General features: G+C 67.0%; 1 protein-coding gene across 2 annotated transcripts in view; it reads left to right on the top strand.

Moving 5' to 3' along the window:
* Positions 1–996: 996 nt before the first annotated feature.
* The window catches only part of CRTAC1 (cartilage acidic protein 1), a 39,169-nt gene continuing 14,886 nt past the window's right edge, over positions 997–25,279 (top strand). For both annotated transcript variants that reach the window (XM_077823364.1, XM_077823365.1), the window contains exons 1-5: positions 997–1,033; positions 9,644–9,837; positions 13,975–14,171; positions 16,982–17,112; positions 18,225–18,381. In XM_077823364.1, coding sequence (XP_077679490.1) covers positions 9,653–9,837; positions 13,975–14,171; positions 16,982–17,112; positions 18,225–18,381 — 670 coding nt within the window. In that variant the 5' untranslated portion in view covers positions 997–1,033; positions 9,644–9,652. The remainder of the gene's footprint in view (positions 1,034–9,643; positions 9,838–13,974; positions 14,172–16,981; positions 17,113–18,224; positions 18,382–25,279) is intronic.

The following is a 25,279-nucleotide window of genomic DNA, read 5'->3' as shown; positions in this document are numbered from 1 at the left end:
CCCTCTGGGTAGGAAAGATTGCGCCACAGGAGTCCGGGCAGCACCGGGCACAGCGGGCAGTGCTGCTATCGGCCGCGGGCAGCGAAGGGTGCAGGTCCCGCACGTGTGGCCTTGTTTCTGTTTGTGGGGGACGGAGATGGCAGCCCAGCGACTGGCCGGCTCCCGGCTGCCAGGCCAGTGGGACTGCCATGGTATCAGCTCCTCACCCATCACCAAACCCATCTCCAAGCCACCTGGGCCAGCGAGACCCGAGGGCCCGACCGGCGGCTGGGCCAAGGCTCTGCACGGGGCCTGCTGGGGGCTGCCTCGGGGACCGTGGGCCCAGCCCCTGGCGGGATCCCACCAGCAGCATCTTCCACCCCCCCAGCCAGGACTGAGCCTCGGGCTGCAGGCTCAGACAGGGGTGGGAACCTCCCTGTGCTCTGGCTTCCCATGGCAGGAGACTCCCCCGGCTGCCCTGGCTCCAGCTCCCCCGCAGACCCCCGCCCCGGCCCCTCCCCAACCAGCGAGTAACCCCCACTCCTCGTCCCCACCCCCTGGGGCTCCCCCCTCCAGGCTGGGCCTCTCCCGCCCCGAGCCCCTGGCTCCAGGCAGGGAGGGCCCAGGACTGCTCCCCAGGGCGCTCGCCTGACAGCCCCACACCTCGGGCAGCAAGGGAAGGGAAGGCAAAGGGCCAGCGCTGGGTGTGGGGGGCACCTGGGGGTCCAGGGGCCGGGAGCTGCCGGGCCACGTGCTACCGTCCTGCGAGCGCAGCGCAGCGCAGCGCCCCGGGGTGCAGGACCCGCCCGGGCAGCTCCGGGCTCCCACCGCCCCTCCGCGCCCGGGCCCCGAGAGCTCTGCCACGCCGGGCAGTAAATCAGCGCCGCCGGCCCCGCCTCCCAGCTCCCCATTGGCCGCCGCCGGCGCAGCTCCCGAGCCCATTGGCCGCCGGGCCGTGGCTGGCTCCCTATAAGTGGTCCGCGGGGCTGGCTGGGCTGCAGCCGCGGGAGCCGGGCCGGCAGCGGGGAGCAGCGTGCGGGCTGCGCCGGGCCCCGTGAGTAGCCGTGGGCGGGTCAGGTTCCCCGAGGCTGGGCAGAGGCGACGGGGATGGGCGCAGGCGGCGGGGCGTGGGGGGCTTGGTAGCCCCTGGGGCAAAGTTCTCTTCTGCCTCCCCGAAGGGCTGCCATGGGGTGGGGGCAGTGGCTGGGGTGAGGGATATTGGGGAGGGGGGCTGATGGGGAAGGAGGCGGTATGGCTGGCGGTAGGGCTCTGGGGCCAAGGGAAGGGGTGGGTGACAGGCATGGGGAGGGATGCTAGGGAGTGGTTATGGATGGGAGGGCATGGGGTGGGGGGGTGATGGCCCTTGGGGGGGTTGGGGGCTCTCTATCTGCAGAGTCCCCTGGCACAGCGGGCGGCTGGCGGGCAGCCTGCAGGTGGAAGTGGCCGCTCTCCTCCGAGGAGCCCACGTCCCGTCGGGCTGGCGCTCGGATGCTAAGGTGACTGCCCAGCGCCACACTGCATTAGCAGCTGGCTGAGCCCCAGAGCCCAGGGCTCCAAAGCCGAGGGGGCTGAGTGGCACCAGACTGGCTGGGGGAGCCGGCTATCCAGGTTCTGCCGGTTACAGCCCCTCAGAGCTGCCCAGTGCAGCGATGGGACCGTGCCGGCTGGGTCAGTGGGGGGCTGGAGCAGGGTGTAGTATGGGGGGGCTGAGAGCCACTGAACCAGACCATAGCCCCTGGATACGATGGAGACCACGCCAAGCCAGGGCATTTGGCAGCACCCCTAGCTCCAGCGCCTCTGGGGGTCCGAACACCCTGGGGCTGTCGGCGCTTGGCGGATTCCTCCAGCCGGGGTCCAGTGTGACCAGCTGCTTGCAGCCCTGGGCCGGATCTGCAGGCTCCGGGCTGGGACCTGGGTTCACTGCGGCACCACCTGGTACCTGGCACTTTGCTGGGCTCTGGTTCCAAGCGGTGCCTGGACGTGACCAGCAGGAGAGCTTTGGGTGGGATGAGCCCCCTGGGCTGCCAGCGGGGGGGCTGTAACACCCCTGGGGTGCTGGGAGGTCATGGCATGTGGCTGCGTGGCGCTCTGTGATGCCGTTCACTGGGGCGAGGCCGTGGCTGGGGAGTTGTGACCTCACCAGGATGCTGCGAGGGGTGCTGGACTGTCCCCATGGCTGGGAAGTGACCTGGCCCAGCCCACCTGGGGTGGGGTCCCTGCACACTGAGAAGGTGGGGCTGGGGTGGCCTGGGCTGTGCTTCCCCCTGCCCGGGCACCTGGAATGCTCAGGGATCCAGCCTGTGGGTGCAGCTTCTGGAGGGGGTGGGAGGTTGGGGCTACCTGGGGGGCTGTGGGATCTGGACTGCCCACAGGAGAGAGCCGTGAGTCAGTCACCTGGTGCCAGGAGCTTGAGAGGGAGAGAAGGGAACCAGGCACGGTGGAGTGATCCATCCCATCTTCCAGCCCCAGCTCCTGGCAGAGGTGACCCCAGCTCAGTGCTAGGTGCCCTGTCTGCTCTGAGCCTTGGGGGGCTGGGATGTTGCCACTCGCTCCCCCTTGGTGTCCCCCAGGGAGGCCTCAAAGAGCAGTCTCTGCCTCCCCCATTCCCACAGGATTGGGCCCCATGGGCCGGGCCAGGCCAGCACAGCACTCTTTACTGGGCTGCTCCCTGCCCTGGAGGCGGTGCTTACTCCAGCATGCCCTACTCCCTGTGCCCCTCTTCTCTCTGGCCTCGCCCCATGGCTGCCCCTGGGCTTAGAGCCAGGCCAAGAACTCTCTAAGGCTCACCTCTGCCTCCTGCCTGAGGGTGAAGCCTCGTGCCCCTCCTGGCCCTGAAGGCTGCCCAGGAGCTCTGAGCCCCACATCTGGCCCTTGGGTCTGCCCCTTGTGCTTTGTTCCCTGCCCTGGAAGTGTGATGGGGGGAGGAGGGGGAGACTAGGCAGAGGTGGGAGCCTGGGGGTATTGTCCCCAGCAAAGGGCACCCCATTGCAGCTGGGCTGGGTTACTGGGGAGGGGTCAGGGTGACTATTTTGGCCTGGGTCCCAGGCTGCCCTGCCCCTCCCTTGTTTTCTGGCTCTGGGTTTATCCCATGCAGGAGTGAGGTCCCCCTGTCTGGGCCCAAGGGCTGCCTGCAGCTCTGGGCCTAGCCGTGGCATGATGCCGCTCGCTGCTGGGCTGACTCCCTGGGCGTCAGGGCAGGGGCAGCCGCCCAGGGGTCTGCTGGCATTGGGCCCAGGGGCTGTTTTCAGTTGCTTGCTCGGCCCCCAGCCCTGCCAGGTCCCACCTGGGGTTGGGGTGGATGGGCAGACTGCTGAGCGAGACGGTGCCGCATGGGGCGGCCGTCCCTGTCCTTACGGGCTGTGACCTTGCTGCTGGGCCGCGCAGAGCTGCGCTGCGGGACACGGCCCCCGCCCCTGCTGCAGGATGCCCCTGGCCACACCCCGTGCCTGCGGGATCATCTCTGATGGCACCTGGGCCCCGTCCTGCCCGTGTCTCCTGCAGCAGGTGCCCCAGGGTAGGGCCCATGGGGCTGAGCACAGTCAGTGGGGGTTGCAGCCCTTTGAGAGGCTGCCGGGAGACGTGTTTTTTTGAGGCGAGCCTGGCCATGGGTCTGTGCGGCATGGGGCCCAGGCAGAGCCAGGCTGCAGCCTGCAGGTGCTGGGCACAGCACCCTCCAGCTCCACAGAGCCAAACCTGGCTGCCCTTGGGAGCCATGGGACACGTGCTTGGCTTCTCCCAGCCCAGGGTCCTGCGCAGCCCCCAGCAGGGAGCTGGCTACAGGCCACACCGCCCCCCTGGGTGTCGCTAAGGAGCGGATCCCTGGGGAGGCCTGTTGTCGCCAATCAGGGACATTGTTCCCTCTTGGAAAGACTCCATCAGCCCTGGAGGATTTTGCCTGCAGCTGGGCGGGGGGGCAAGCTGGAGCGAGCAAGAGCTTCAGGGAGCGAGGGACTGCCCAGAGTGTGGGGGTGCCAGCACCCCCTGCCCAGGGGCACCCACAAGGGCCAGGCTCTGTCCTGCCACCTGCCCATGCAGACTCTGCCTCCTGCATGAGCCTCTTCCCCAGGGCAGAGCTGGGCTGGGGCTGGGGTGGGGGTGGATGGTGTGGGAGGGGCTGGTGTAGAGGTGGAGGTGTGTGCAGTGTGACAGGTTTTGCTAATTAATGGGCTTTTCCCTCCCAATCTTGCCAAGGAGCCCTCTGATGTATTAGTTTAATTAGCCAAATCCGAGGGCCGGGTGTGCAATGAGCTGGCCCCGCGCTCGGTGCCGATCACATCCTCCTTTCTCAGGTAATGACAAGCTAGTCTCAGGCAGAGTCCTGAGCCTGCCAGCGGCTGGTCAGGTTGAGCCCAGGGGATCCAGCTGCCTGCCTGTCTCTGTTGTGATGCACACCTAGTCCTGTTAATGGCCCCAACAGCACGGGTGGCTGTTGGCTGGTCTTGGGGGGGAGCCATGAACCTCCACCGAACGCCCTTATTGCACAGGGTGATCCAGCCGCTCCCATCTCTCCCCACGACCTCGCAAGGGAGGGGCTTTTCTAGCCCCCAGGTCCATAGTGTTGGGCATCTCACAACAGTACTCTGTTTACCCTCGCCCCGGCCACCAGGCCGGGCAGCCCACGGCCAGAGTGACAGACTGGCCAAGGCCACACAGGGTCTGCTGCAGAGCCAGGAATCGACCCCCAGGGTTGCAGGCCACGGCCTGAATCACTCGGCGAACCCAGCCCTTGTCTCCCGGGGGGGTGTCCTTCCGGCCTCTCAGGCCGGCCGAGCACGGCCTCTGTTACTGCCCCACAGTAGGTATCTGGCCTGAGTTCAACTGGGGCACCTGTGGGGCTGCCCGTCCCTGGGCCTCTGGTGATGGCCTCGCTGGCCCTGAGGGAATTGGAGCTGGTGGCAAAGGGCCAAGGGGCACACAGCTCTGCTCAGTGTCCCTCTGGCTCGGAGCCAAGAGGCTGCGTTATGCCCCCAGAGGAGCTGCTGCTGCGCCATGGGAATGGCTCGGTGTGACGTTCCCCGATGTTATCTGGACCAGTGATCTGCTGGGTCACTCCAATCCGTGACTCTGGGAGCCAGCCTGACCCTGCTCTGCTGTGAGAACCCCCACGCCTGGGCTGGTCACTCACAGCCTCTGGCATGTCAGCTGCTCCTTGGATTGTGCAACCGAATGACACTAGCCAGTACCTCCGGTCCCAGACACAACCCCAGGAACCTCCATCTTGCAGAGTCCAGTTATGCCCGCTGGATGCTGCAAGCTTATGAGTTTGTCGATTTCTTTGTTAAATTGACATATACCAGGTTTGTTATCCCAAGCGGAGTCTCTGACACGCTGCAAACCAAACGCTGCTTCAGATAGAAGAAACCAACAGATTTATTAAGTGATTGACCAAGTCTGACTTATATTTTGGCTTATAAACAAAATAAAAGCAAAACTCATTCGAAGCTGATCTTAACACTTTCAGTGCCCTTACAAACTTAGATGCTTCTCACCACAGGCTGGCTGGTTGCCCTTCAGCCAGGCTCTCCCCTTTGATCAGCGCTTCAGTCACTTGGTGGTGGTGTCTGTGGATATAGATGGAAGAGAGAGGAAGAGCATGGCAAACGTCTCTCCCTTTTATCATGTTCGTTCTTCTCTCTTGGCTTTGCCCCCTCCCCTTCAGAGTCAGGTGAGCATTACCTCATCGTAGTCCCCAACTGGCCATGGGAAGGGGGGTGACTCACTCGAGAGTCCAACAGATCCTTTTGTTGCCACCTAGGCCAGCGTCCTTTGTTCCCGTGGGGCTGGGCAGGGTTTGTTCCATACCTGCCGTGATGAGGTGTGAACTGCCTCTATGCTCTTGGAGAGTTTTTGCCTGGGCTTGTTTTAAGCCATGAGGACACACTTTCAGCCTCATAACTATGTATGTGTAACTATATAACCTATAATACTGCTCAGGGCATCATGAGCCTTCCGAAGACACCTGATGTGACAAACTTTGCACTGGATACCACACAATCTTATAAGGACAAACATGGGGGTGTAGAGTGTTCCCATGTGGTACAAAGTGTCACTCGGCCTGGCCTGTTACTGGGAGCACCGTGCTGCCTGGCTGGGACTGACCAGCTCCTTCTCAGGGGCTCTGGCTTCCCCCTCTAGGAATTGCCTGGGGAATTTTCTACTACAGACCCTACCCTGGCTGCAATGATCCAGCGGCTGTCCGAGAATCATTGCGCCCATGCCCTGGGAACTCACTGAGTGAGGGCAGCTCTGCCCTGTCTGTGCAGCGCCTGGCACCTCAGCCCAGTCCCAGCTGGGGCCTCGACCCTACCGTCATACACGTCCCGTTTGGCTCCAAACCATGCTGTCCACAAATCTCTCTCATGCTGAGATTGGGCCAGGTTCTGGAGTCTGCCAGCCACGGGTGAGTGGGAGCTGCCAGCCAGCCCTCCTGAGCGTGCCAGCCGCTGAGAGCTGGCGCTGCTGCAAGACAGAGTCCTTTGACTTCAGTGATGTGCCCTGGGTGTGAAGCTCAGCGGCTGGGAAGACGCTGGTCCTGGCTGAGTGGAGGGGGAGAGCCAGCAGCTGGGCTGATGGTGGTGCCTCGTGAGGGGCTGCTGGCATCCCCATCCGTGAGTGCTGAGCAGGTGGCTGAGCTGCCCTAGGTGTCTCGGGGCCAGGGCTGCTGGGGGCTGAGGCAGCTCTCACCTGGTGCTCCAGCCTGGCAGTTGACCCCTCCTAGGGGCATCCCCACTCTGCACTTCCTCCCTGCCCTGGGGAGGGTGTTAGCGCTATGCTGGCTGCTGCGAGCCGGGGCTCACAGCAGCGAGGGTCCGGGTGGCTGTGGGTTCATCTCAGGGACTCCCAAGGCCCTGGAGCACCTGGAGATGGGACTGGCGCTCCATCTCCTCCCTGCTGCCTCTCCTGGGGTGCGGCAGAGCCAGTTCCCCTGGGAAGAGCTGTGGTAAGCGGTGAAGAGGGGGGGTCCTTGGGGGGACACCACCAGAGTGAAGCTGGAGTGAGGGGCCAGGAACTCTGTGCCTTTGTGGGGAAGGCCTGGGGCCCCCAGTGGGAAAGGCTGGGAGTACAGGCAGGAGGCAGGTGTAAAAGCTTTTTTGGGAATGATTTTGTTGTTGGAATAAATCCAGCCCAGCAAGGGGTACTGCCGACCCGGAGGAGAGCTGTTTGAGAGAGCCAGAAACATGGGGAAACTGAGGCAGGGCACTGCAGCACACACTAGGCCCCAAGGGGGTGCTCAGGAGGCAGCCAACTCTGCCACAAGCCCTGAATCACAACACCTGGGCGCTTGAATCCATGGAGTCTGGGAATGGACCCCTCCTTGTTCTGCCATTCACATGCCCCTTCCAGCCAGGCAGCTCCTATGGCCGGGGTGACCTTTCACCCTATGGCCATCTGGGCCTTCCTGGGGACCGGCTGGCGTCCGCAGCCCTGAACACCCTCCCAGTGTTGCCCAAGAGGCTCTGCTGCAGCCGGCCTATCCCCGGGAAATCCCCCGTGCCCGCTGCCAAGGCGTGTCCGCGCCCGGCTGGCTGAGCTGGGAGTGGCTGAGCCAATGTTGCCGAGGCTCCTGTTCCACCCGGCTCCTCTCCGGCTCTTGCCGGAACACAGGTAGACCAGACCAGGCGGAGGGCCTCCCGCTGTGCAGGAAGGGGCTGCTGCCCTCGGGGACAGTGGCTGGCTCTTGCCCCGTCAGGGGTTCACAGCCGTCAGCATTTCACTGATGGGTGGCCTGGGGGATGTGCTCATGAGCCATGGAGATGTCTCATTGTTTACACTCTGCAGGTCTTGTGGCAGAGAGTTCCACCTGCTAACGGTGCTGAGTGCGGAATCGGTTCCTTCCAACGTCCTTGACTGTCCCCTTGTTCCAGCCAGTCACCCTTTGCCCGCACTGGGCTGTGTCCCCACCCCCGCTGAGCAGATTGCTACTCCCCTCCCCACCCACCGGGCCAGCTCTCCAAGGCTGGACTCAGCCTGTGCCCAGCTGAGCCCTTCTCTTCCTGCTCTCCCTCGTGAGACGGGTCTGGGACACGCAGGCCAGAGCACGTCTTCCTTACAGAGCATCATGGGGCTACTGTCAGCATTGCCTGCCTTGCTCTGGGTCTGCTCCTGCCCCGCGGCCCTGTCTGGGCACAGCTGGGCACAGTGCAAGGGCTCTGTGGAGCTGCCCCACGGGCACCAGTGCCCTCCGCTGGGTGAGAGCTAATGCAAAGCCTGGGCAGGCGGGAGCTTTTCCCGGGCAAGTTGCCGTTGCATGGCCTGGCCCCCAGCGGTGCTGGGTCTGGGACGCTCCTCTTCTGTCTGACCTGGCTCACGTTGTCCTCGCTCAGCCCGGCCTGCTAGACAGCGTGGGCTCCTGGCCAGCCTTGCAGCCCTGCCATTTGCCTTTGGCCACAAGAACAGCCCCACTCCGGCCCCAGGGGGAGCTGCAGGGGGGGACGGGTCCCAGGCCCAGCCACGCTGGCGCCTGCTGGCCAGGTCTGTGGGTGCAGGAGCCTGGGAAGCTGCCCAATCTATGGGCTGGGGGCTCTCAGGTCATGGTAGTCTCAGCCGTGTCCCCGGGGCTGTGAGGCCAGGGCCTGGGGAGCTCGTGCTGCGGTCACTGCGCTGGGCTGGGCATGCCCGTCTCCGGGCCCAACCTCGCTGTCTGGTTGCCCTGCGCAGCCTGTGGCCGTGCTCCCCCAGCAGCCTCGCCTGGTCCCCGGGGCCTGGTCCGCACGAGAAAACGGCCACCCCCGGCCCAGTGCAGCCACCTGGGCGCCACATGGCCCAGGCCTCCCCAGAGCCAGCTGCACCCTTGGCGCAAGTGGCTCATCTGCCTGCCCTGGGCCAGCCGGGCACAGGGCCAGTCCCTGCCTGGGGGCACAGGCCAGCATGGACAGGCAGCCGGGGCGTAGCCCAGCCCTGGGTGCTGGCTGTAGCGCTGACCTCCCCGCCTGGGGGCCTTTGAGGGGCTGAACTCTGGGGCAGCTGGGCCTGGGGGCAGGGTGTGGGCAGTGACGCGATGGCAGCTGAGGGGCAAGGGGTGGGTGTGGAGGCTCAAACAGCAGCGTGCTCTGGCTGGTGTCTGGGGGGGCGGGTCCTGGGGAAGCCAGAGGGTCCTGCCCCCCAACTCCACAGTCAGACGTGACTCTCAGCCAGCCAGTAAAACAGAGGTTTATGAGACGACAGGAACATGGTCTAACACAGAGCTTGTAGGTGCAGAGAACAGGACCCCTCAGCTGGGTCCATTTTGGGGGGCCATGAGCCAGACAACCCCGTCTGCCCTTCACTCCATGTCCCAGCCAGCCCCAAACTGAAACTCTCTCCAACCCCTCCTCCTCTGGGCTTTGTCCCTTTCCTGGGCCAGGAGGTCACCAGATCCCTTTGTTCTCCAACCCTTTAGCTCTCACCTTGTCAGGGGGAAGGGCCCAGGCCATCAGTGGCCAGGAGACAGGGTGTCTCCATTTATGTACCCTGGCCCTTTGCTCTGCAACCATTACACCCCCTTATCCCACCCCCTAGAGACTTAAGAACTGCCTAGGGGAAACTGAGGCACCCCTACAGTATTCAGAGGAACCATTAAGAACAGTCCCGCTTTGTCACGGGGGGGTAAAGGGCCGGGAGGCTGGGCAGGGGGCCAGGCGCTCGGGTGTGGCCCAGGCTGAGCCCCGTATGGGTCTGGTTCCAGGTGCCGAGGATGCTGTGGCTGCTGCTGTGGCTGGCGTGGCCCGGCGAGGGCTCCCCGCGCGGCGAGGCCACGTTCACGGCCGTCACCAGCCATGTCCTCCCGCCCGACTACGACAGCAACCCCACGCAGCTCAACTACGGCGTGGCCGTCACCGACGTGGATGCCGACGGGGACTTGGAGATCGTGGTGGCAGGGTGGGTAGCGGGGGGGGGCGGGGAGCAGGGTCCCTGGTGCTCCCGGTCTCACCCTTCCCTCTTCCCTGGGGCTGGGCCGGGGCTCGGGTGCCCAACCCTGGCATGGGATGGGGCGGAGCTGAGCTCCCATCCTGGCTGCCCGGCTCCCGGGCACTGCCTCTGGCCTGGGGCGTGTCTGGCTGGAGGAGGTGCTCTGGGCCGGTGGCAGGGCCCCTGGCGAGGGAAAAGCCTCTGGCAGCCAGCGCCCTGGGGAGGTGTCACAGGGGCCCGTTTGTGCATTTCACTCCTCCGAAAAAGAACAGTGCCCCAGGACAGGGCCCTGGCTGCCTGCTCCCGTGCCCAGTCTCCAGGAGACTCCATGGCACGCTGGGCTGCCCTTCTGCCCCTGCCATGTCTCCCCAGCCTGGCCGTGTGGGGCTCCCACCCCGCGAGAGAGGCCCGTTGTCTCGGGGACTCAGCCCCACCCATGACCCACTCGGCCTCCAATGGGAGATGGGGGGTGGCGCAGGAAGGGTGGCAGGGTGCCCTGGCCTCCAGGTCCCTTCTGCAGGGCACTACCAGCTCATCCCTGTTGGGCTGGGGCCCCACTCACCTGTGATGCTGCTGATGGGCTGGAGGTTTTGTATAGCCCTTTACTGTGGCCCCCTCAGCAGGGCCCCCGGGTGCAGGCCAGCCCTTTGCTCCCTGCACACCCCGTCCTCTGCAGCACCCATGGGAGCTGGCTGTGGAGGGGCCTGGCGGTGGTGCAGCGAGGGAGGGAACCTGCCAGCACTGCGTGTGGGGGGGGGGTGCGTGCTCAGGGGTGTCTGCACACGTAACCAGCTAGGTCTGTGGATCTCGTGGCCCTCGGCCCATCCCCCACGGATACCCGCACAACCCAGGCCTGCCAGCCCCGTCCAGCGGCTGTGGGGCATGGCTGCCTGGGCCCTAGCCGCTGCGTAGAGCCCTCCTGCTGCTCACTCCTCCCGCCCACAGCAGCCCCAGAGCTGGATCTCTGGGTATCACCCCCAGACCCTTGTCGTGGCCCTGCCACCAGGCCCCCCAGCGCCAGCAGGGGGAGAAGGGAAGCCAGCAAAGCCCAGCGAGAGCCGCGCTGCCCAGGCCAGAACCCTGCTGACGCGGCCGACCCGCTTGGCGTGCCCTGCATCGGCCAGGGGCTGGAGGAGGCTCGCGGGGGGGCTAATGGCAGTGTAGACCGCCTGAGAGGCTGTGGCAGGTGGGAGAGCCGGAGTCACACCCGGGCCTCAGTGTTTAAAGCCTCCCCAACACCCATTGCAGGGGGCTGAGGTCCCTGCCCCCCCTGCCCGTGTGGCCTCGTTTGGGACCTGTGGGCACTTGAAGGCGGGTTCTGGGCCCCGTTGCAGCAGGAACCCACAGCATGCCCCATGGGCTCCCCTGCCCATGGATCTGGCTGGGGGCCCGGCTGGCGAAGGCCCCATCAGACAGTCGGGCTGGAGGCGCCTGACCAGGGAGTTTCCATCTCTGCCGTGGTCTCTGTGTGCCAGGCTCTGGCTTCCAGCTGTGCCCTGGCCCCACCCTGGGGCAGCTGAGGACTGGTCTGTCCCTGCCCTGGGGGACCCTGCTGGGTGGCCAGTGACCTGGCCAGCTGGGGCAGGGTGCGGGGGGGGGGGGGGTTCCCAGCTCTGTTGCTGTTGCCTGAGGCTTGGCTGGGTAAGACCTGGCCCTGTAAATGCCCATCCTCACCCAGCCGAGGTGCTGCCCCCTCTTTCTTCCCCCTCTCAGACCTTGCTGTGCCCGAGTCGGATTATCTCAGAGGGACAGCTCCTGGCTGCCCGCAGCACCCCTGGGTGGGTGTCTCCAGGTGAGGGCAGCGTGGGGGGCCATGCACCCCTGGGCACAGCAGCAGCTGCTCCCCGTGCTCCGGCTCGTTCAGCGGTGCTGGGCGGTGGTGACCGATCGCGCCGAGCAGACGGACGGGGCTTTCCCTCGTTAGGGCGGCACGGGGGTCTGGCTGGGTGGCAGGAGGCTCGACTGCTCCCCCACGAGCAGTGCCCCGTGCCACGGTCCAGTGTGGGGGAACGTGGGCCTCACCACGCTGGACAGCACCCGCTGGCCTGCCCCCACTACCCAGGAGTAGGGGTGGGGCTGGAGCACTGTCCCTGAGGCCTGTATCCCCTGGACAAGAGAGGCCCAAGCAGCACCCCCGGAAGTGCTCCCCCAAATCCCACGATGGCCCTTAGCCCCGCCCTGACCGGGCTGCTTGGAGGGACCCCCAGCTCAGCCAGAGCCCCAGCTCCCGGGGACTGGGGCACCAAGGCCTCGGCTCTCGCCGCGTGGGGCAGGCACGTCGCAGGGGGGGTAGTCTGCGTTCCTGGGGGTGTGTGGCTGGGCTGGAAGTGCAGGCTACTGCTCCCCCCGCCCCCGGGAGCTGGGCCTGCTCCCCTCCCAGGCCATGCGGAGCAGAGTCAGCAGCCGCTGGAAGGAGGGTTGTGTAACCAGCCCTGGCACCACTTGTGTAACTGTTTACTGGAGCTGAGGGCAGGGCAGGGCCCCTCCGGGGTGGGCAGAGCTCAGCCGGGGTCTGCCTTGTTCCAGGCCTCCCAAATCTCCTGTGGAGGGGCCTTGCCCTGCCGGCTGCCATGGCTCCCAGGTCCTGCTCTAGGGCTGCCCCTAGAGGGGCAGGGCACGGCACGGAGTCTGCAGAGGGGCAAACGCTCCGCTCCTGGCACTGGGCCATGTCCTCGCCCAGGCTGTGCCCCAGGGGCCCCAGCAGGGCAGCGCCCCGACCTGTCCACAGCCGTGCCCGGGGCTGGCAGGTGCAGCCTCTGGGGGGAGCTGCTGAGTCCAGCGCCCGACCACCCTCTCCCCGAGCGCCCAGGCTTCCTCCCGGGCAGCAGGGCCCAGAGAGGCTCCTCTCCCTCCGGGGCAGCCGCCTGGATCGCTGGCACCGGAGCCGTGGGCCTGGGCCCGTTCCCCTGTGGCTGCCCGTCACTGTGCCATGCTTTCCCCTGCCCTGAGGCCATGGTGCAGTCTTGCTCCTCCCTCAGCTGGGGGACCCAGCCCCACTGAGCCTTGCCTGGGGCAGCCAGTTCTGGGGTGGTGAGCAGAGGGGCCAGCCCTGCTGCTGCGCCCGGCTGTTTCCTTGCGTGCTGGCAGGGTGCTCGGGGGGAGCGGGCAACTCTGTCTGCTGGAGCCTGTGGGCCCCATGGCAGGGCAGAGGCCAGATGGGGCCAGTCACCTCACTCATGCCAAGGAGCGGCATCTCTGAGCAGCAGCAGGCCACTTGGGTGGCCCGGGCAGCACCCACTGCGTTCATGGCCTGGCCATGTGGGGCAGAGGGGTGGGCAGTGACCCTCCACCGTTGGGGGCCACGTGATGGGGGTGATCCTGCTGCGAGGGTACATGGTGCCTCCCAGGGCCTGGCAGGAGGTGGGGGGGCATGGGTTGTCTCCCCCCGGCCACGCCTGCAGCTCCCCCCGCTGCCCGGCTGGGACCCCCTGCCCCAGCACTGCTGTGTGGCAGGGCTGGAGGTGGCCACCCTGATCCTCCCCTCCTGGCAGACGCTCTGGGGCTCTGGGGCTCAGTTAGGGGCAGAAGCTGCCCAGCACCTCACCCCCACCCCCAGCTTGTTCCAGGATCCCCCCCAACCAGCAGCACCCCCGCTTGCTCCTTCCTGCCCAGCCACTGCCGCCCTCCTGCCTCTGGGGGTGCAGGGAACGAGCTCCTGCCAGCCAGGGCTTGCTGTGGGGGGCAGTTGGAGAGGGCGTCCGTCTCCCCGTGGGGCTGGGCACAGCCTGGTCCTGCCCAGCCCTCGGGCTCCAGGGGATTCCTGCTGATTTCTAGATTCCTGGGCCAGCGGGGACCACGTAGCCTGAGACTGCCCCAAGCCATTCCCCAGCGCCGCGGCCCCTCCGTGCTGCCCCCAGCCCCAGGGCAGCGGAGGGGACGCTTTTCCCTGCAGCCCCTGGTGAGCGCCCGGCAGCCCTCCAAGCTGGCACCAGGCGGGCGGTGCCACTCCCTCCCCATGGCAGGGCTCAAGTGGGGGCTTCAAGGAAAGGGTCTTGGGGCCACCCCAAACCCTCTGGGGGCCCAGACCCAGCCTTGCCAGCCAGCCCCAAGGCACAGGCTGGGGTGGGTCCCACATGCCTGCCCCAGCGCTCCCGCTCGCCCCCCCAGGTACAATGGGCCCAACCTGGTGCTGAAGTATGACCGGGCGCGGCAACGGCTGGTGAATCTGGCGCCGGACGAGCGCAGCTCCCCGTACTACGCGCTGCGGGATCGCCAGGGCAATGCCATCGGGGTGACAGCCTGCGACATCGACGGGGACGGGCGCGAGGAGATCTACTTCCTCAACACCAACAACGCCTTCTCGGGTGAGCTGCACCCGCCCCGCCACCGAGCCCAGGGGTCAACCCCCCCGGGGCCCCCTGCGCCACCGAGCCCAGGGGTCAACCCCCCCGGGGCCCCCTGCGCCACCGAGCCCAGGGGTCAACCCCCCGGGGCCCCCTGCGCCACCGAGCCCAGGGGTCAACCCCCCCGGGGCCCCCTGCGCCACCGAGCCCAGGGGTCAACCCCCCCGGGGCCCCCTGCGCCACCGAGCCCAGGGGTCAACCCCCCCGGGGCCCCCTGCGCCACCGAGCCCAGGGGTCAAACCCCTCCCCCCTCCCCGGACCTCCTGTGCCACGAAGCCCATGGGTCAACCCCCGCCCCGGATCCTCTGAGCCACCGTGCCCATGGGTCAAACCCCTCCCACCCCGGGACCCCTGCACCACCGAGCCCATGGGTCAAACCCCCACCCCCCCCCGGGACCCCTGCACCACCGAGTCCATGGGTCAAACCCCTCCCCCCTCCCCGGACCTCCTGTGCCACCGAAGCCCATGGGTCAAACCCCTCCCGGGCCCCCTGTGCCACCGAGCCCATGGGTCAAACCCTTCCCGGGCCCCCTGCACCCCACGCCACCAAGCCCATAGGTCAACCCCCCCCACCCTCCTGGACCTCCTGCGCCACAGAACCCATGGCTCCTCCACCCGCCCCACCACAGTGCTCACGGTCCCTGCACCCCCCACCACAGAACATGTGGCCCATCCCCTCCACGCCACCACAGAGCCTGCACCCCCTGCCATGGAGCTGGCTCCCCATTCTCTGCCCAGCCCCCCCCCATGGATCCTGAACCCCAGCCACTCCCCTATGCCACCCCACATGGCTAGGGGTGTGGGGGTCCCTGTGTTGAGCATCAGAGGCCTGGGGGTCCTCGGGAGGGCGCATCGACAGCTCTGGACTGGGACTTCATGGGGGGGTGGGGGGGAAGTCCCTGGAGGCGTCGGGGGCGCCCGCCCTGGGCCTGCCGGGCGGCGCTGCCGTGACCTTCGGCGCATGAGGGATGGCTGCAGCCTGGAGTTAATTTCTCAGTCGAGTGACTCCATTGATTCACGGCCGGGACGCGGAGCCAGCGCAGCCGCTGAGTCAGCAGCGCCTGCGGCCCCCAGCCCTCCCCGCCGCGCCCGGGCCCACCGTCCCTGAGGCCCTGCTGGGACAGGGGTCCCCTACCCACGGGGGAGCTGTGGGGAGGCCCCAGTGCAGGGCCCTCTCCCCAGAGCCAGCACTAGGGTCAAGCTGGGGCCAAAGAGAAACGGGGGAGGGGGTGCATGGTGCATGTCCCAGTACCCCCAGTCTGGCACTAGGGGGTGCTGCGGGGCGCTGCTCACCAGGCGGGGGGTGGGCTGACTAGTTCCCATAGCCCCATCCCCAGGGTAGCGACAGGGGCTGTCCCTGAACCCCTCGTATGCCCCACTCCTGCCATGGCATTTGAGGCGACTGCCCATCTCACACCCCTCGCACAAGGCCAGGGCAGCTGCCTCTTATCCCTGCACTCCATCTCCAGGGATGGCCTTCCCTGCAGGCCATGGCCCCTGGCTGCCCTGGCCTGGCCCCCCGACTGGCACTGCAGGAGTCTGCCCAATGCTCCGCGTGCCCCTGGCCTCGGCCTGCCCCTGCAGTGACCAGGGCGGTGATGGGACACCTTGCCAGGGAGTGGGGAGGGGTGTGACGGTGTCAAGTCGCTGCCGCGGTGGGGGCAGTCCAGAGTCATGGGGGCCTGCCAGTGCCCTCAGCTGCATGTGAGACGGGCAGGTCCAATGGCTCGCCAAGGGCCTGACAGCCCTTCCTCCCCCGCTAACGGCCTGGCTGCTGGAGGCAGGGCCATTGTGCGCTGGAATCTCCTCCGAACACCTGGCCCCAGTGTCTTCCCTTGGAGACAGTCCCCGGCTCGCTGGGCAGCGCCAGCCTGCCCAGCCACTGCAGCTGGCGCTCACGGCAGCCTGTCCCTGCCTGGGGGGTCTGGTCATGGGGGGGGTCTCTGTGGGTTGGGCCCACTCATGCTCTGCCAGGCCCCCGGTCTTGCTGGGTGCCTCCATCTCTCCCTTGGGGTTCTGGGCCCCGGTGCATTGAGCTCTGAGCTGGGGCAGGGGCCCTCCGGGCCTGGCTTTGGTGCTGCTCTCGGAGCCACTAACAACTCGGGGATGCGTGTCTGAAATGGGGTCCCCCAGGCTCCACGGGAAGGGCACAGGCCCCCGTCAGAGGGGTCCCCCCTTGTTTTTCTTGGCATCGGGGGCCCTGCTGAGTGGGGGCCATGTGGCCATCAACCTGAACTCCTCACCATGGATCCATCTTCCTGACACACCTAATTACCCAGGCTGCAGCTGCCAGCGCGTTGCCTGTCCCTAAATCAAGCAGTCCCATTACTCCTGTCGGCTGGCCTGCGGCCGCGGGCCCTCCATTGATTTCCCCCTCCCCTGCTTGATCTACGAGGCTCTGCACAGCTCACCTTAATGAGTTCGTTCTGCCGGGCAGCTCTCCGCTGGTGCAGCCCCTGCCCCTGCGCCACTGGGCACCAGCCCCCTGGAAAGACGAGCGGGGGCTGGGGGCCGGGATTGAGGGGCCCCGGCGGGGCTGGGGGGCTCCAGAGAGCAGGGCCTGGGTGCTGTGACATTGGTGGACTCCTCAGGGCAGTACAGTGGGGGTTCTGCAGCGCCCCCCCACACGTTGCCCCCTGCCCGGGCAGATCCACGCCAAGCCAGCTCCTCCCCTGCTCCTCTCCCTGCACACTTGTGCTTTCAGCAAAGAATGAATGAGCCTCTGTGGGGCCTGCCCCCCACTCGCCCCCCTGACCCTCTCTCCCCCCCAGGCCTGGCCACCTACACGGACAAGCTGTTCAAGTTCCGGGCGGGGCGCTGGGAGGACCTCCTGAGCGACGAGGTGAACCGGGCAGTGGCCAGCCGCTTCGCCGGGCGCTCGGTGGCCTGCGTGGACAGGGCGGTGAGTGGGCAGCAAGCCCGGCTGGTGGCCCTCAGGGCTGAGGACGTGGGCGCAGCGGGGTCATGGGGGCGTGGGGGAGCTTCCTTCCCACCCAGATCAGGCTCTGTTCCCCAAACTCCCCCCCCCCGCCCCCCTCGCAGGCTGTCGCTGGTTGTGTGGGGATGAGGTGGCACTTCCGAGCCTCTCCCATCCTGGCCTCAGCCCTCTGCCCCCTAAGTGCCCCCCCGGCTGCCAGGGCCCCAGCTCCCTCCTCCACCCCCCCCAGCTGTTAGGGCCCTGGAGCCTTTCCCTGGAGTTGTCTCCCGGCTCTCGGTGATTTATGCTCCTGTCACCTGCTCTTTCTTCTTCCTCCTCCTGCTCCTGCTGTTTGTTTTCCAAGGATTATCACTAAATCAGGGCCCGGCTGCTGCAGGGGAACAATGGGAGGGGGGCAGGGAGTGTGGGGGAGCAGGGCCTACCCAGGGGATGGGGTGGGGTGCAGAGCCAAGCTGTGGGGTGTGGGGGGCAGGGTGGAGTGGGGTGGGGTAGTAGGTGGCAGGGGAGCAGAGCCGAGCTGCAGAGTGGGGTGTTTGGGGGTCAGGTAAGGGGAAGTGGGGCTGTACCATGGGGTGAGGACTGGGGAGGAACGGGGTTGGGGGAGGTGGGGGCAGGTGGAGGGGAGCGGGACTGCGACACGGGGGGCAGCAGGGCAGAGCCGTGGCGCAGTGGGGGACCCGGGCGGTGGGGGGGATGCAGCATGAGCATTCCCAGCATGCGGGGGTGGGGGGGCAGCCGGACAGACACCGAATCTTGCCAGGTCCGTGCCTCGACTGGCTCCCCCGCCCCAGGCTCAGCCCTCGAGCGACCCGTGGGGCCCGGGGCCCTGACACGGCTGCAGCCCGCACGCCACCCCCACCCCTGCTGCGGGACTCTCATCCGCTCCCAGCGGGGCTGGCCAGAGGCCGCAGGCTGCCCCCAGGACCCTGCCCGGCCCAGGCGTCTCCGCCAAGGGAAGCCCCTTCCTAGGCCTGCTGCTGCCCCAGCCAGGGTGTCGCAGCCGGCTGCAGGCCGGCGAGCCGGGGGGGCCCTGCCCAGCCTGGCTCTGCCCTCACCCGCCCGCCCCTTGCCCGCAGGGCTCCGGCCGATATGCCATCTACATCGCCAACTACGCCAACGGCAACCTGGGCCCCCACGCGCTGCTGGAGATGGACGTGACCGCCAGCGACCCTGCCCGCGGCATCGTGGTGCTGGCTGACGTGGCTGCCGAGGCCGGGGTCAACAAATACACAGGTCCTGGGCAGCCTGCGCGGGGCTGGGACACCTTGGGAGGGGGCAGCGTGGGGAGGGGGTGCTGCGAGAGGGGCCCATGGAGAGGGGGCAGCGTGGGGAGGGGGTGCTGCGAGAGGGGCCCATGGAGAGGGGGCGGTGCGGGGAGGGGGTGCTGCGAGAGGGGCCCATGGAGAGGGGGCGGTGCGGGGAGGGGGTGCTGCGAGAGGGGCCCATGGAGAGGGGGCGGCGCGGGGATGGGGTGCTGCGAGAGGGGCCCATGGAGAGGGGGCGGTGCGGGGAGGGGGTGCTGCGAGAGGGGCCCATGGAGAGGGGGCGGCGCGGGGAGGGGGTGCTGCGAGAGGGGCCCATGGAGAGGGGGCGGCGCGGGGAGGGGGTGCTGCGAGAGGGGCCCATGGAGAGGGGGCGGCGCGGGGATGGGGTGCTGCGAGAGGGGCCCATGGAGAGGGGGCAGCGTGGAGAGGGGGTGCTGCGAGAGGGGCCCATGGACAGGGGGCAGCGTGGGGAGGGGGTGCTGCGAGAGGGGCCCATGGAGAGGGGGCGGTGCGGGGAGGGGGTGCTGCGAGAGGGGCCCATGGAGAGGGGGCAGCGTGGAGAGGGGGTGCTGCGAGAGGGGCCCATGGAGAGGGGGCGGCGCGGGGAGGGGGTGCTGCGAGAGGGGCCCATGGGGAGGGGACAATGTGGGCAGGGGTGGCGCAGGCATGGGGCTGCTGCAGGAGGGGCCCGTGGGGACAGGTTGGCCCATGGGGAGGGGGCAGCGTGGGGATGGGGTGCTGCGGGAGGGGCCCGTGGGGAGGGGGTGGCGCGGGGCTGCCCATAGAGCGGGTGCCATGCCTGGCACACATGGTGCTGGGGCTGTCTCTGGGCTGGGTGTTTGTTTTCCAAGGATTAACACTAAATCAGGGCCCGGCTGCTGCAGGGGAACAATGGGATGGGGGCGGGGAGTGTGGGGGAGCAGGGCCTACCCAGGGGATGGGGTGGGGTGCAGAGCCAAGCTGTGGGGTGTGGGGGGCAGGGTGGAGTGGGGTGGGGTAGTAGGTGGCAGGGGAGCAGATCCGAGCTGCAGAGTGGGGTGTTTGGGGGTCAGGTAAGGGGAAGTGGGGCTGTACCATGGGGTGAGGACTGGGGAGGAACGGGGTTGGGGGAGGTGACTCCTGCCCAGGAAGGGGGCTGCATGAGGACGATCCCCAGTGCGAGGGGCGAGGAGCCAGGGCTACCCCGCCCCCAGTCGGGAGTCTGGGCTCCAAAGTCTCCCCCTGGGCTGTCTTGCTCCTGCACTGGGGAGCCGGCGGGAAAGGCCCCCAGGGGAGATGGCAGGTGCTGAGGGTTAGAATGGGGTGTCTCTGTTTGGAGGGGCAGACGCCCCAGACCGGTGGTGGGGTCTGTAATTAGATTTCACCAGGCCAGTAACAAATGTGGACTCCCAAAGTCCTAAAACGGTCTTACTGTGGAGTCCCAGGGAGTCCCCTTGGGCTCTCCAGCCTAGCGCACCCCTGACCAGCCACACGGCCTCATAACGTACCCCCAGAATCACAACGTTCAAGCTGCTTCCAGTCCCAAGAGAGCGGTCGCTTCCCCCAGCTTGGCTTGTCCCCAGGTCTCACACCAGGGACTGTGGGGGAGCCGGCCCTGGAGCTAGCTCCAGCGAGGAGATAGAGACAGTTCCCAGCGGGCAAACAGCCGCTCCGAGGAGCTTGTCTCATTCCAAAGGTGGCAGAGCTGCCGTTATCTCCATGCCAAGTGGCTTCCAGGGCTGACCCACGGCTAGCAGGGTTTGCCCCTCAGGGTCCAGACAGTGGGAAAGAGCCTCAGTTTCCCCTTGTCAGGGATATGTAGCCCCTCCAGCCCAGAGCCCAAGGAAACTCATGTAGGTCTCTGCTTCCTGGAGATCAAGGAATGCAGTGAGCAGGGTGCCGCATTTGCTGTGGGGGCCCCCCTGTGTGCGGGTCGAGCCTTCGGCTTAGGGAAAGCTGCTTTGGCTGATGGAGGAGTGTGACAAAGTGGGGATTTTCCCTTGTTATGTTGTATGTGAGTCTTACTCGTCAGCCTAAGTGAGTTTTACTGTTTTGGATGAATACTGCGTGTGCCTCAGTTTCCCTGTGTGCTGCACCAATACCTTGGTGGTGGGAATAGGCGTGTGTGACTTTGGCCGTGTGAGCAGTTTGACAGGCTGCTCGCAGAGAGGAGACTTCACCGGAGTCCTGCCTGGCTTCGTAGGGAACAGTTCCAGAGCATCGCCTGGGGACCCCGTGACAACAGGGCAAAACAGGGCAAGAAGCTCACCCGGCTTCCACCTTCCTGGGTCTGACCTCAGGGCATTCAGCATCCTCTGCCCCTCCGTGCGCTTCCCACACCGAGTCCGCCCAGGCGGGGTCCTGGGGGGGCCAGAGGGTCCTGCCCCCCAACTCTGCAGTCAGACGTGACTCTCAGTCACCGTAAAATGGAAGGTTTATTAGTTGACAGGAACACATAGGAGGGCAGAACTTGTTAGCACAGAAATCAGTGACTTTCAGCCAAGTCCATCTTGGGGAGTCCTGGGTCAGATGGCCTGGACTCCCCCTCTTCCAGTCCCCCAAGCAGACTGCCTGCTTCCGGTGACCCGACCTCAGACCGCCATCCCCATTGCTCCTCCTCCTTGTCTTTGTCTTGCTTCCTGGCAAAAGTCACCTGGTCCTCACCTGGTTGCATCCCCCTCCTGGTTCCGAAGGGCACCGGTGTCAGGGAGTCCCCGGGCGATGCTCTGGAGCTGCTCCCTACGAAGCCAGTCAGGACTCTGGGGAAGTCTCCTCTCTGGGAGCAGACTGTCTGCAGGACACACAGCTCACCCGGCTTCCAGCTTCCTGGGTCTGACCTCGGAGCATTCAGCATCCTCTGCCCCTCCGTGCGCTTCCCCCAGCGAGTCCGCCCAGGCGGGGTCCTGGGGAAGCCAGAGGGTCCTGCCCCCCAACTTCGCAGTCAGACGTGACTCTCAGCCAGCCAGTAACACAGAAGGTTTATTAGACGACAGGGACATGGTCTAACACAGAGCTTGTAGGTGCAGAGAACAGGATCCCTCAGCTGGGTCCATTTTGGGGGGCAGTGAGCCAGACAACCACGTCTGCCCTTCACTCCATGTCCCAGCCAGCCCCAAACTGAAACTCCCTCCAGCCCCTCCTCCTCTGGGCTTTGTCCCTTTCCCGGGCCAGGAGGTCACCTGATTCCTTTGTTCTCCAACCCTTTAGCTCTCACCTTGCAGGGGGGAAGGGTCCAGGCCATCAGGTGCCAGGAAACAGGGTGTCGGCCATTCTCTGTGTCCAAACCCCTGCACACACCTGCCCTCTAGGGCTCTGCAATGATCATACACCCTTACCCCACCCCCTAGATACTTAAGAACTGCATAGGGGAAACTGAGGCACCCTCACACTATTCAGAGGAAACATTAAGAACAGTCCTGCTTCGTCACAACCGGTCATAGCATACGAGCAGGCAGCTGGAGCAGCCTCACCTGCCCTAGAGGTCTCAGCCAAAGTCACATGCCCCTATTCCCACCACCAAGGTATTGGTGCACCACACAGGGAAACTGAGGCACACACAGTATTCACGCAAAACAGTAAAACTCACCTAGGCTCGCCAGTAAGGCTCACATACCCCATAACAAGGGGAAATCCCCACTTCGTCACAGCCGCAGAGGGTGACAGGCAGGAGCTCGCTGAGTCAGGACCCTCAGCATCCCCTCTCCTGTCTGCTCTGAGGGTGCTTGGCACAGGGGAGCCCGGATGCTTCCTGTTAGCGTCTGGTGAGGCCTGGGCCCTTGGCATGAGCTGGCACGCTGAGAATGCTGCCCAGCCCTCTGGGGCCCGGCTGGGGCATCCCGGGCAGACGCCAGGGACTCTGGGGCAGGGTCTGAGTGGGGCAGCGCGTGAGTCCCCTGTGGCCCATCCCCAAGGTGCTGAGCACATGGAGGGGCCGGGGGCTGAGCGGGTGCAGTGTGGCGGTGGGAGCTGCGCCCTGCTCCCAGGCTCTGCCCCCCTGGAGCCCACCCTGGGGCGGTGGGAATTGCCCCATGGGCAGTAAATTGTCCGTGATTAGGAGTGTCGTTACCATGGCAACTGTAGTGCTTAGGGTGGAGGTGACCCCTGGCCCCTGCTAAGTGACTCAGGCCTGGTCTGCCCCCCGGGCATGCCCACCCCAGGGGGGCCCCTATGGCTGTGCCCAGGCCTGGCAGAGAGGGGGCCTGGCACCGCTCCAGCCACGGGCAAACGCTTTGGGCACCGCTGTGGGGCTACAGCGAGGCAGCGCCAGCCGGAGCCTGAGGCTGGCGGGTGGGGGTCTGCGCAGGGGTCCGAGGGGTGACTGGGCGCTGGGGAGTGCAGAGAGGGCTGGGGTAGTTTCTGGCGGGTGGGGGTCTGCGCAGGGGTCCGAGGGGTGACTGGGCGCTGAGGAGTGCAGAGAGGGCCGGGGTAGTTTCTGGCGGGTGGGGGTCTGCGCAGGGGTCCGAGGGGTGACTGGGCGCTGGGGAGTGCAGAGAGGGCCGGGGTAGTTTCTGGCGGGTGGGGGTCTGCGCAGGGGTCCGAGGGGTGACTGGGCGCTGAGGAGCGCAGAGAGGGCTGGGGTAGTTTCTGGCGGGTGGGGGTCTGCGCAGGGGTCCGAGGGGTGACTGGCCGCTGGGGAGTGCAGAGAGGGCCGGGGTAGTTTCTGGCGGGTGGGGGTCTGCGCAGGGGTCCGAGGGGTGACTGGGCGCTGGGGAGTGCAGAGAGGGCCGGGGTAGTTTCTGGCGGGTGGGGGTCTGCGCAGGGGTCCGAGGGGTGACTGGGCGCTGGGGAGCGCAGAGAGGGCCGGGGTAGTTTCTGGCGGGTGGGGGTCTGCGCAGGGGTCCGAGGGGTGACTGGGCGCTGGGGAGCGCAGAGAGGGCCGGGGTAGTTTCTGGCGGGTGGGGGTCTGCGCAGGGGTCCGAGGGGTGACTGGGCGCTGAGGAGCGCAGAGAGGGCCGGGGTAGTTTCTGGCGGGTGGGGGTCTGCGCAGGGGTCTGAGGGGTGACTGGCCGCTGGGGAGTGCAGAGAGGGCCGGGGTAGTTTCTGGCGGGTGGGGGTCTGCGCAGGGGTCCGAGGGGTGACTGGGCGCTGGGGAGCGCAGAGAGGGCCGGGGTAGTTTCTGGCGGGTGGGGGTCTGCGCAGGGGTCCGAGGGGTGACTGGGCGCTGAGGAGCGCAGAGAGGGCCGGGGTAGTTTCTGGCGGGTGGGGGTCTGCGCAGGGGTCTGAGGGGTGACTGGCCGCTGGGGAGTGCAGAGAGGGCCGGGGTAGTTTCTGGCGGGTGGGGGTCTGCGCAGGGGTCCGAGGGGTGACTGGGCGCTGGGGAGTGCAGAGAGGGCCGGGGTAGTTTCTGGCGGGTGGGGGTCTGCGCAGGGGTCCGAGGGGTGACTGGGCGCTGGGGAGTGCAGAGAGGGCCGGGGTAGTTTCTGGCGGGTGGGGGTCTGCGCAGGGGTCCGAGGGGTGACTGGGCGCTGGGGAGTGCAGAGAGGGCCGGGGTAGTTTCTGGCGGGTGGGGGTCTGCGCAGGGGTCCGAGGGGTGACTGGCCGCTGGGGAGTGCAGAGAGGGCCGGGGTAGTTTCTGGCGGGTGGGGGTCTGCGCAGGGGTCCGAGGGGTGACTGGCCGCTGGGGAGTGCAGAGAGGGCCGGGGTAGTTTCTGGCGGGTGGGGGTCTGCGCAGGGGTCCGAGGGGTGACTGGCCGCTGGGAAGTGCAGAGAGGGCCGGGGTAGTTTCTGGCGGGTGGGGGTCTGCGCAGGGGTCCGAGGGGTGACTGGCCGCTGGGGAGTGCAGAGAGGGCCGGGGTAGTTTCTGGCGGGTGGGGGTCTGCGCAGGGGTCCGAGGGGTGACTGGGCGCTGGGAAGTGCAGAGAGGGCCGGGGTAGTTTCTGGCGGGTGGGGGTCTGCGCAGGGGTCTGAGGGGTGACTGGCCGCTGAGGAGTGCAGAGAGGGCCGGGGTAGTTTCTGGCGGGTGGGGGTCTGCGCAGGGGTCCGAGGGGTGACTGGCCGCTGGGGAGTGCAGAGAGGGCCGGGGTAGTTTCTGGCGGGTGGGGGTCTGCGCAGGGGTCCGAGGGATGACTGGCCGCTGAGGAGCGCAGAGAGGGCCGGGGTAGTTTCTGGCGGGTGGGGGTCTGCGCAGGGGTCCGAGGGGTGACTGGGCGCTGAGGAGCGCAGAGAGGGCCGGGGTAGTTTCTGGCGGGTGGGGGTCTGCGCAGGGGTCCGAGGGGTGACTGGGCGCTGGGGAGTGCAGAGAGGGCCGGGGTAGTTTCTGGCGGGTGGGGGTCTGCGCAGGGGTCCGAGGGGTGACTGGGCGCTGGGGAGTGCAGAGAGGGCCGGGGTAGTTTCTGGCGGGTGGGGGTCTGCGCAGGGGTCCGAGGGGTGACTGGCCGCTGGGGAGTGCAGAGAGGGCCGGGGTAGTTTCTGGCGGGTGGGGGTCTGCGCAGGGGTCCGAGGGGTGACTGGGCGCTGGGGAGTGCAGAGAGGGCCGGGGTAGTTTCTGGCGGGTGGGGGTCTGCGCAGGGGTCCGAGGGGTGACTGGCTGCTGAGGAGTGCAGAGAGGGCCGGGGTAGTTTCTGGCGGGTGGGGGTCTGCGCAGGGGTCCGAGGGGTGACTGGGCGCTGGGGAGTGCAGAGAGGGCCGGGGTAGTTTCTGGCGTGTGGGGGTCTGCGCAGGGGTCCGAGGGGTGACTGGGCGCTGGGGAGTGCAGAGAGGGCCGGGGTAGTTTCTGGCGGGTGGGGGTCTGCGCAGGGGTCCGAGGGGTGACTGGCCGCTGGGGAGTGCAGAGAGGGCCGGGGTAGTTTCTGGCGGGTGGGGGTCTGCGCAGGGGTCCGAGGGGTGACTGGCCGCTGAGGAGTGCAGAGAGGGCCGGGGTAGTTTCTGGCGGGTGGGGGTCTGCGCAG

Source organism: Eretmochelys imbricata, chromosome 7 (assembly GCF_965152235.1).
Source record: "Eretmochelys imbricata isolate rEreImb1 chromosome 7, rEreImb1.hap1, whole genome shotgun sequence".
In the NCBI taxonomy this organism is placed as follows: domain Eukaryota; kingdom Metazoa; phylum Chordata; order Testudines; family Cheloniidae; genus Eretmochelys; species Eretmochelys imbricata.
This window is presented reverse-complemented; position numbering and strand designations above follow the sequence as displayed.